Source organism: Parasteatoda tepidariorum, chromosome 4, assembly GCF_043381705.1.
Source record: "Parasteatoda tepidariorum isolate YZ-2023 chromosome 4, CAS_Ptep_4.0, whole genome shotgun sequence".
NCBI classification, from domain to species: Eukaryota; Metazoa; Arthropoda; class Arachnida; order Araneae; family Theridiidae; genus Parasteatoda; species Parasteatoda tepidariorum.
The window spans coordinates 64,783,103-64,794,244 of NC_092207.1; the positions used below are offsets into that span (position 1 = coordinate 64,783,103).

An 11,142-nucleotide genomic window follows, 5' to 3' on the forward strand; every position below is an offset into this window, starting at 1 on the left:
ATATATATATATACAAACTGTTAGATGAGTTAAGGTACATCATCAGGATTGAAACTGCATAAGCACCCGGGCCCCGAAATGTTGTCATACGCAGCTAAGGAAGCTTCTTCTCTATTATGAACTATTTCTTCGTTTGTTTCTGTACAGATATCTTCAGGAAATGTAGTTTTAGGAACAAAATTTTTTTCAGGCTTGAAATAAGTTTCAATTTTGAAGCATTGGCAGGAGAATTTCTTACTGACAGTGTTTATGAATGCTTCAGTTGCGTTCTTCGGCTGGAATTATATGATATCCTCATAGATGTCCAAAAAATAATTGCAAAATGTAATTTTAGGAAATATATTAATAGTTTACACTTTCGGTTCAGCATAAAATTATCAGATCATGACTTTCTTGATCAACTTTATAATGAACTTTGATTTTTTTAAAACTTTATTTCAACTTAACCCTGAAACTTGATTTTGCATTCATATTATTTTTAAAAATGATATCTATTACTCTCTGGAATAAAATAAAAGGCTCTGGAATATTTTTATATGTTTTCTGTAACTAATAAATCTGTTGGTTTAGTCAAGCTGTGACTTACAAAAATCTGCATCTTCCAAATATGAACAAAATTAATTTCTAACAAGGCTTCTTGTATCATAATTTATGTCTTAAGAGCAAACAAATTTTTGAAGTGAACTAATTAAAAAAGTAGTACCCAATTGTGTAGTAAATCATTTGGTATCAAGTCCCATGAATCTCCGAAATAATATAAATCCCAAGAATCAGAAAGCTAAGACTATCAATAGCAAAAGTCTACATAATATCATTATTGAGGACACATTGAAAAACAGCACCTTTGATGTTAAATTACAACACTATCATTGTCAAATAATACGGAGAGAAAGTACAATACCCTGAGAGTAATCATCTTATCAGCAATAATCTTATAATCACAATAATCTTATAATCACTGTCACTATCACCCTGTTATTAGCTACCAAAAAATTTAAAAGTAGTTGAATATAGACGCATTCACCCCCTTTTCTATTTAACCAATATTATTTATTCTGAATAAATCTCATAATCATAATTGAATAAAATGCGCATAACATAACTCAAGAATCACACGAAATCTTAAAATGGAGCTCTTTAAACGTCAATATTCTAAAAGTGGAACGGTTTTCTCATGCACATATTTTAACTTTAAAATTTTTAAATAAAATTTTTGAAATTTGCATTTCAGATAGTTATGTTATCTTTTTAAATGCTCGTAATTATTGTAGTCGTCTCATGAAAATTGAATTTTCGGTAAATTATATTACAATCGAGAGAAAAATTAACAATTTATGTCAAATTTCTAAAATTCATGAAAATTATGAAAGCGGAATAAAGCTAAAAGCAAATAATTCTTAATAACGTAAATTTTGAATTTCTGGTTAAGAATTTAACTCAAATTTATTAAATTAAACTTAACCATGCAAATTTTAAATTTAGGAAAGCAAACCTGCATTATTCGGATTTTAATTGCTCGTTAAATTCCATTCTCGTCCGTTAGAACAATGGAAGGCTTAAGGTTTTAAGTCAACAATAATTTTCTTTCTGAGCTGCTCAAAATTTGATAATTACATTTACAAAACATGGCGTTATTATACATCTGAGTGTTGGAAAAATCTGCTTTTGAGAACATTTTATTTTTCAAGTTTTTAAAGAATTAGTAAAACTTACGTATTTCAGTGTAGCAAGTAGGGCAACATCCGCACGAAGAGTTATGTTCCTTCACTATTTGCCCATCTTCACAATCTAGCTCTTCGCATTGAACATCATCACAATAATTCGGAGTACAGACAAGTCGAGCACTTGCTATGGAAATCACAGCTAGCAGCAGAATAATTACTTTCAGCATTTTTCTAATCGAAGACAACATTGTATAGTTTTAAAATAGAAAGTTGCATTAAACAGAGGAGGATAATTTTCCTCAGTGCTAAAAATTTTGCAAAATGCTTATTTTTTTATAAACACAGTTTCTTTCCTAGGTTTTTGGGTGCTTTACAGCTGATTCTCACAATTTTTAAAAAAAAAATTATGTATAAAATATATATAACAAATTATTAAAAGACTACCAAGGCAAGTACTTTTGCGACGGTTTGTTAAAAATATAATAAGTACCGTCAAACGGAGCTGGACTACATTTTAGTCATTGGGGGATTACTTTGATTTAATACAAAAAAAAAGTTTAATTTTGAAATAAACCGAATAAACAAAAAGACACAAGGGCATTTTTAGGTTTTTTATATTTTAATTGTTTTGGGTAATTTAAAAGTTTTGCCATTGGCTACACTGGAGTTCTTTTAAACAATTGTTTTGATGAGTAAATTACATATCTCCAAACTTTCTGTTGGGGACTAGTCCATAACGTGAAATAAGGTAAGTTCCAAAATATTAACCTTTGTAACCAGGATGCAATGTGACATAATATTTGTTTTGTTTTTAATGTACTTTTTATAATTTACGTAAAAATTTCCCTTAATAGTATAAATAACTTGAAGCTCAACAGAGAGGATACTCTTAATGAATGGTCTAAATTCAAAAAAAGAAAAAAAGGACAACTTTCTTAGGCTAATGTAACGGGGGCACTCAAATATTCTTGAGATGGCAGATTTGAGTATTAGAATAAAAAGTTTAGCTTTTGTGCCTACTGAAATGACTTTCGTGCGAATTTGTAATGTTTTTTCGTTAGCAGATTCTTATGCAAGGTGTAACAATAGTTTAACAAATGATTTGTAATCAAAACTAGTATGTTGTTGTTGTTTTTAATGCCATTTACCAATATCAGCAAGACTGGTTGGAAAAATAATTCCTTCAAAAATATGTCAATATTAAAAAAGTTTATACCCAACAATAAGGGAAGAGGCACTTTTAGTTTTTGATATATTTTTTAATTTCTCAAGAAATATTTATAGGATTATTTTGTAACTTTAGAGGTGTTTAGTTCATGCGTTTTTTTATACTCAGCAATAAAATTTGAAGCTGTCAGAGGTTTGAAAGACATAGAATAAGTTACGAATAAAAAAATAATATTTTTGAACACCCTACGAAAGAAAATAAAGCAAAAAACTTGTAACTTGCATCGATTACTTTAGTTGTTATTTTTAATGATTGCGCAAATTTAGTTTCGTAAATTTAGAGTATATATTTATGGAAATATGGACATTTTTATAAAAAAGTAATTTTTTCCCTTAGTTTTTTTGCTTTAACGTCATAAATATTCAATGGAATTAAACAAAATTTTTGGAAAAATTTCGGATTAATTGTAAAATTTTTGATTTAAAATTTAAAAAAAAAATATTTAAAAACTGCACTAGTTATGAGCATTTAAGCTGGTTCTTTTATACTGCGCATGCACTAAAAAAATTTTAAAAAGTTTTGTCATAATTTTTTGTAATTTTGCCAATATTAGGCAAATAATGAAATCTTCATTTGAATATCTTGAGAATTTCAAAAGTTTCAAGCAATTTTAAATAGTTTTTGTACTTTTTAAAAGAAAACTCAAACTGATAAACTCAAATTTTATCTTGTACTCTTAAACAAGATTTACTACAAATGAGATCGGCATTGTGGTGGATCACCCCTATAAAAGTATGTGTTCTTTTGCAAGTTTTTTTCTGCAAATCATTCAAGTTTAGTTTCCGGAGGATTATTGTAAGGTATTATTATTAGTCATTAAATTTTGTCTAATGATGCAAAATAAAATTTGTGTAAAACTCCTGATCATTTTGAGCCTTCTCTTGAACTTCTTAGAAAATTGAAATCGATTTATTGACACAGAGTGTTCAAAAATACTTGTTTTTTTGGTAATTTATTGCAGGTCTTTCAAACCTCTGACAGCTTCAAGCCTTGTTGCTAAGTATGCAAAATCGCATGAACTAGTCATCTCTAAATTTTCAAAACATTCCATTAAGGATTTCTCGAGAAATTTAAAAAGTATACCAAAAAATGAAAGTGTCTCTACCATTATTATAATTATTATTTTTTAAACGTCAGGCACTGAACTTATCGTTCTTCGCCATGTAAGGTGCTGGAAGTGCTGCTAATTTTGCGTTGCCTGGTGAGCACCTTGTGACCTGAGCAATATTACCCGCAGCCATTGGCTTCGCAGTCAGGCACGCTAACCACTGGGCCTTCTTTCCGGCTATTGTAGGTTAGTGTATATATTCCTATCCTGTTGCAATTACACTTCATGAGTATATTAAAATGTCGAAAGTTATGAAGTGATTCTTATTTTGCTTCTTTGATTTCATCGCATCAGCAAAAATTTATTTTAACCATTTTAATTAAACTAGATTTTGGGAAATGAGAAAAACTTTGACGAAAAAAATCAAATATATTGATTGAACAATTTAATGTAATGTTTTCCAAGAATGGTACAAGTCTTAGTTTGTCTTGATAAATTTACAAATGTCTTGATCCATCTGCCATGTTGGCATTAAACTCTTTCCTTAAATTTTTAAGCTACTACTATTCATAAACTGATACAAATCTATCATGATTTTATTAGTGAAATGAACCAAATGAATAGTTATAACATTTCGTACTTTTACGCATGAGTTTTAATTTTACTAGACTGATTCAGAATTTAAACTTGACTATTGCAAATGAAAAAGCAAAACTACCATAAATTGATCTGAGTATTAGCAACAAACAGCAAAACAAATTACACAAGACGTTAAAGTATTGGCCTTTTGAACTTAAATTTTTCAATATCTATCATAAAAGTTTACAATGAATAATACGGAGCATATATGTTTTTTATAGGTTTAAAATATTTTTAAACATGTTTTTACAACGTCATCGATAACATTTGTTATTGCGAAGATGAATTATTGCAATCGAAATTTCTTCCACTTTAAAGTCCACTTAAATATTTAAAATAAAGTTTCCTTTCGTCATAAAACTATCTAATTTTAATTTCAACCTTTGCCTTTACGAGTTTATTCTTTTAAGATGAGGACCATATAAAAATTGGCCAAGTTCAAAGGTTTTGAACCAATTTATTTCAAGCATCCATTTCACGATTATTTGAAGAAAAACCCTTCCATTCCAAAACTTGAAGCTCAAATACATGTTTTTTTTATAGTTTTAAACTTTTCTAAGAGTGTTTTTACTAAATCGATTCAGTGACTATGAGGAGGGAAAAATGGCATTGAAATTTCGATCATTTTAAAGTCATCAGTTTTAAATTAAAATTTCGTTGCATTTAAAATTTTCAAACAATAAATTTGAACCTATTATGGTATAAATTTATATAAAATAATCTTACAGAAAAGTGTTCATCCAAAATGTTTTTACTTTTTTGTGGAAAATTATTTAGGTGGTAGATAAAATTGTTCATTACAATTGTAAAAAATAAGGTATATTTTTAATGAAGTATTATTATCAATAAAGTTTATTTTTATTAAGGTATATTTATATTAAAGTATATTTATATTAAAGTATATTTTTAATGAAGTATTATTATCAATAAAGTTTATTTTTATTAAGGTATATTTATATTAAAGTATATTTATTTTAAAGTATATTTGTATTAAAGTATTATTATAAATAAAATATTATTTCTTAGGTAAAAGCTTTTACATATTTAATTATAATTGCTGGTAAAAAAAGATAGGGATTTACCACGTTCAACAAAACTATCTTTTACATTTTAAATGCAGGCTTTGTATACGCAATAATTTTAAATGATGTACCATTTTTTTATGTAAAATATTTTGCATACTTGATTGTAACTCCTAGTACCAAATGGTCATTACTTACCACGTTAAACGGAACTCTCTTTTCAATTTCAACTGCCAATCATATGCACGTAAAATTTTTAAATAAGGTATTATATTTTAATAAAACTTTTTGCTCATTAGATTTGCAGCTACTGGTACCAAAAAGTATTTTTATGATTTTGTAAGATAAACGAAACTATTTTTTACCTATTTCCATTGCGGACTGAGTGCCACTAGGAAGATTTCGACAAGCGACTAGGGGAAGGACGATTCCATAATGTTAAAAACATAGAGTTTCGTCGGAAGAGTAAAAATAGGGAAAGAGGTAATTACACTGAGAATATTGGGGATTTTTTTGTTCGCTTCCTTGGCGTATTGGCTAAATTTCAAAGGTTTACCGTCACCGTTCGCATTTGTTTCTATGTTTATTTTTCGCGACGTTTGCTGTCATTTTCGAACTCGTATAAAATATGTTATTTGTTGAATCTTTTCGTTATGTCTTTGATTTTATTATTGTTATCTGTTTTGCTTTTGTTTTTAAAGTTTTTTTTTTTTACTTTAAAGTTAGTTATATCTTAATACATGTATGTTACCGGCAAAGTATGAAACTTAGGCATTGTATAGAATGATGGATGATTTTAGGTAAAGTATGAAATGTGAGAATTATCCCGGGCAGTGGCACTTGACCTTAAAAAAACATCAGTGTAGCGTATACCGAGCAAATATATACCGGGCAATGGCACTTGACCTTAAAAAAACATCAGTGTAGCGTATACCGGGCAAATATATACCGGGCAATGGCACTTGACCTTAAAAAAACATCAGTGTAGCGTATACCGGGCAAATATATACCGGGCAATGGCACTTGACCTTAAAAAAANTAATTGAACAATTTAATGTAATGTTTTCCAAGAACGGTACAAGTCTTAGTTTGTCCTGATAAATTTGCAAATGTCTTGATCCATCTGCCATATTGGCATTAAACTCTTTCCTTAAATTTTTAAACTACTACTATCCATAAATTTATTCAAATCTATCATGATTTTATTAGTGAAAGAACCAAATGAATAGTTATAACATTTCGTACTTTTACGTATGAGTTTTAATTTTACTAGACTGATCCAGAATTTAAACTTGAATATTGCAAATGAAAAAGCAAAACTACCATAAATTGATCTTAGCATTAGCAACAAACAGCAAAACAAATTACAAAAGATGCTAAAGTATTGGCCTTTTGAATTTAAATTTTTCAATATTGAACATAAGAGATTGCAATATGGAGCATATATGTTTTTTTAGGTTTAAAATATTTTTAAGCGTGTTTTACTTGTACAACGTTATCGATAACTTTTGTTATTGCAAAGATGAATTATTGCAATCGAAATTTCATCCACTTTAAAGTCTACTTAAATATTTAAAATAAAGTTTCCTTGCTTCATAAAACTATCTAATAATAGTTTTAACCTTTGCCTTTACGAGTTTATTCTTTTAAGATGAGGACCATATAAAATTTGGCCAAGTTCAAAGGTTTTTAACCAATTTAATTCAAGCATCCGCTTCATGATTGTTTGAAGAAAAACTCTTCCATTCCAAAACTTGAAGCTCAAATACATTTTTTTTTTTTTTTTTTTTTTTTTTTTTTTTTTTAGTTTTAAACTTTTTTTAAGAGTGTTTTTACTAAATCGATTCAGTGTCTTTGAGGATGGAACCATGCCATTGAAATTTCGATCATTTTAAAGTCATCAGTTTTAAATAAAATTTCGTTGCCTTCAAAATTTTCTAACAATAAATTTGAACCTGTTATAGTATAAATTTATTTAAAATAATCTTTCCAAAAAGTGTTCATCCAAGTGTTTTTAATTTTTTGTGAAAAATTATTTAGGTGGTAGATAAAATTGTTCATTACAATTGTAAGAAATAAAGTATATTTTTATTAAAGTATATTTATATTAAAATATTATTATAAATATAGTATTATTTCTTGGGTAAAAGCTTTTACATAATTAAGTATAATTGCTGGTAAAAAAATATCAGGACTAAGCACGTTCAACAAAACTATTTTTTACATTTTAAATGCAGGTTCTGTATACGCAATGATTTTAAATGATGTACCATTTTTTTATGTGAAATATTTTGCACACTTGATCATAGCTCCTAGTACCAAATGGTCATTACTAACCACGTTAAACGGAACTCTCTTTTCAATTTAAAACTGCCAGTCATATGCACGTAAAATTTTTATATAGGGTATTATTTTTTAAATAAAACTTTTTGCTCATTAGATTTGTAACTACAGGTACCAAAAAGTATTGTTAGGATTTTGTAAGTTAAACGAAACTATTTGTTACCTACTTCCATTGCGGACTGTGTGCCACTAGGAAGATTTCACTCTTATAAGTTGTATTCCGTCTTTCGTGCGTAAGATAGTTATTGTGCATGCGTCAGTTCTGATAAATTGTATATGTATCAGTTCTGGTAAAATATATAAAATATTAAACTGACGAGAATAAAAATGAGATGGTTTGCAAAAACACGTAAGTTAAAAATGCTAGTGTAGTAAAATATTTTAACTTCGATTACAAAAACAAAACAAACATTCACAATGAATGTGAATATTATGGAAGTTTAACTTCTTCCAATATAAATTGTATAACTAGAATAAATATATTCTACAATTTTAAAATAACTAAAAAACATGTTTCTTATGAACCTAGTGCAATTTGGCTACCGTAATTTTAATCTTTAGCCAATAAATATTACCTTTTTTATGAAATCGACCAATTTTTGTAAAAACACACTATTTATTTTAACACTCTGTAGTAGCGAATCCTCTATTTTATTTTTCGTTATTCTTGATCTTTCTTTAATATGTTCATGGTTTTAATCCGTGGGTAGGTTTAAACATAAAGCATTGTCAACAGCTATGATCAGTAGCTTTATGATACCACGCCAACAAAACGTAAAGATACGAAGGATCTAAAAAAAAGTGAGCATGCGGTAACGGCTTCGAATCTGACGTACTCAAGCGTACGTAATCCAACGGGAATTTGCAAAATCTCTTTATTAATATCTTTAAAAAAATATTATTTTTGAAGAACCACTTACCAATTTGATTGTCAAGTACCAAACGGTATTGTTTGAACTTACCTAGTTAAACAAAAAATACTTTACTATACAACCGTGGGTATGGACTCACTTCGTATGTATGAAGTACGCAGCGAACTTCTTTGAAATGCAATTTTATACGTGAGCATTTGCCTTAATGCACGAACAGCTGCTCTATGCACGATAAATAATGAGCAGCTGCTTTAATACACGATAAATAAATTTGACATGTCATTAAATTTAGTTTAATGATGCAGCAAGTTTTTTACTTTTAAGAACATACTCACGAAAGAAAATCCATTATTTCGAAAATCAAGTCATTTAAATTTTGAGTTCGTTAATGTAACGTCTAAATTTTTATTAATAATTCAAAAGAGTAAGAACGTTTCAAAAAATTTCTCTTTATGATAAAGTAAAAAAGTGTCTAAGAGAAGATAGATTAAAGAATATTTAAGTTTATAAATTTAAACTTGAATGAGTTTTAATTTTTAAATTCAATAGAAAATTTATTTGAGAAAGAGCAGCATATTTTATTTATCTTTATAATTTTTGCTACGTTTTAAGAAAAGAATTAAAAAAAGTCCATTATTTTGAAAATCAAGTTATTTAAGTTTTGCTAGTGTTACTGTAATTTTCAAGTTTGTCTTTTTCATAAAAAAGAACTAGAAAATTCCAGAAAATTCTCTTTACTATGAACTAATAGAAAAATTGTTGAAGAAAAAGACAGATTAGAGAAAATTTAAATTTCAAAATTTAAACTTGAATAAGTGTTAGAAATTTAAACGAGAAAGTGTAGCATTCTCTATTATTTCTTTTCAGAAAATTTCCACTTGTCATTCACTAAGTTACATATATTCTTAACAGAAGATATATGCATGCAGATATATTGCTTCTATATTTTGATTAAAAAAAGTATTGCTTATTATTTAAAGAATAATTTTAGCTTCTAACTCTACAAGCGTCAAATGTTATGGTCAGATCAATTTTTGTTGTAATAACCTTGATCCTTTTTTTTAAATCTAAATAAGTGCTCTTGTTTCTTTTAAAGTGAAATAGCCTTGATGACTTCTACTTCCTGATACATTTACAGTTTTTAAAGAGAGTTTCAGTTATTTGAAACGGTTTTATAATAAAACAATTCCTTTCTTTTAGATGAAAGAAATTCTTTTGTTTGATGATGCATTTTTTACATTAAAAAAAAAAGAATGGCATATAATAATCTACGAACATTCCTGTTAACCTAATACTCCGCGAAAAACTGTTAAGGGTTCCACAAGAAATAGGGAAATAATAAGTACGACATAAAATGAGAAAACAATTGTTATTTACTAGAAATACACTGACAGAAATGTCTAGAAAAAAAATGGTTCGATAACAAATTATTTAATTGTTATTTTACCATATTCAAACAATCAGTCAGATAATTATAAATAAGGCGGTATTTAACCTGTTAACTGATAAAAAACAGTTTATTAAATGCTTTCACCTAATATGGTTAAACAACAAGAGTTTTCTCGCACCAACTAGACCCGTCTAAAGAAGTCAATCAATCTCGTGACCAATAGAAGAGCTTCTAGTGTCCTGTGCTCTCCCCAATTTGTGATTCTGGATTATTAGAATACGATACTCTCTTTCACGTATAGATGACAGTATCATAAAGCTGCTAAACACAAAAAAGTCCAGTATTTTCTATCTCTTACGATTAATAAAAAAACCGGATGCCCATTACCGAACAAAAATAGCTCAAGAGTAAAATTAATTTTTTTTTATGGTTTTGAAGTCATGCTAGTTGTAAATGGTTAAAAAACCGTATAGTTTTGTATTTATGTTCTTTTTTACCATCCCAGTCGTAAACGATTTTAAAACCACAAAGGTAAAAAACGTTTTTTTTACCTTAAACTTTTGGTTAATTGGATGGACTCACTGTTGCCGATATAAGTTATTAAATTAGTTCTTTTTATACTACGCATACGAGGAAAAAATGTAATTTTTTTTCCTAATTTTGTAGTGAATCGTATTTGGCAACTAATAAAAAGAGTCTGATTTGAATATCTTAAAAATTTAAAAAGTTTTAAGCAATTTTTAAAGTAGTTTTAGTACTTAAAGACTGCTCAAAATGAAAAGGGGTTTTCCACGAATTTCATTTTGTACTATTGAATAAAATTTATTAAAAATGACAGTAGCATTGTTGTGATTTTAAATTGCTCCAAAAATTTTGTTTCATTTTATAAAATATTTTTAAAATTATCACAAAAAACGCAAGATAATTTTTTTTATC

The 11,142-nt window shown here is 27.7% G+C and overlaps 1 protein-coding gene across 3 annotated transcripts in view; it reads right to left on the minus strand.

Annotated features, from left to right (window-relative positions):
* LOC107449922 (uncharacterized) overlaps positions 1-9,069 on the minus strand; it is a 13,319-nt gene extending 4,250 nt beyond the window's left edge. Inside the window, exons 1-2 of one of the 3 annotated variants that reach the window (XM_071179953.1) lie at positions 8,956-9,069; positions 1,714-1,895 (exon numbers count right to left, since the gene is read on the minus strand). In XM_071179953.1, the coding sequence (XP_071036054.1) occupies positions 1,714-1,891 (178 nt within the window). In that variant the 5' untranslated portion in view covers positions 1,892-1,895; positions 8,956-9,069. Of the gene's footprint in view, positions 1-1,713; positions 1,896-8,864 lie in introns of all 3 variants that reach the window. The other 2 variants (XM_016065601.4, XM_016065599.4) reach the window with 2 other exon arrangements.
* Between the last annotated feature and the right edge of the window lie 2,073 nt (positions 9,070-11,142).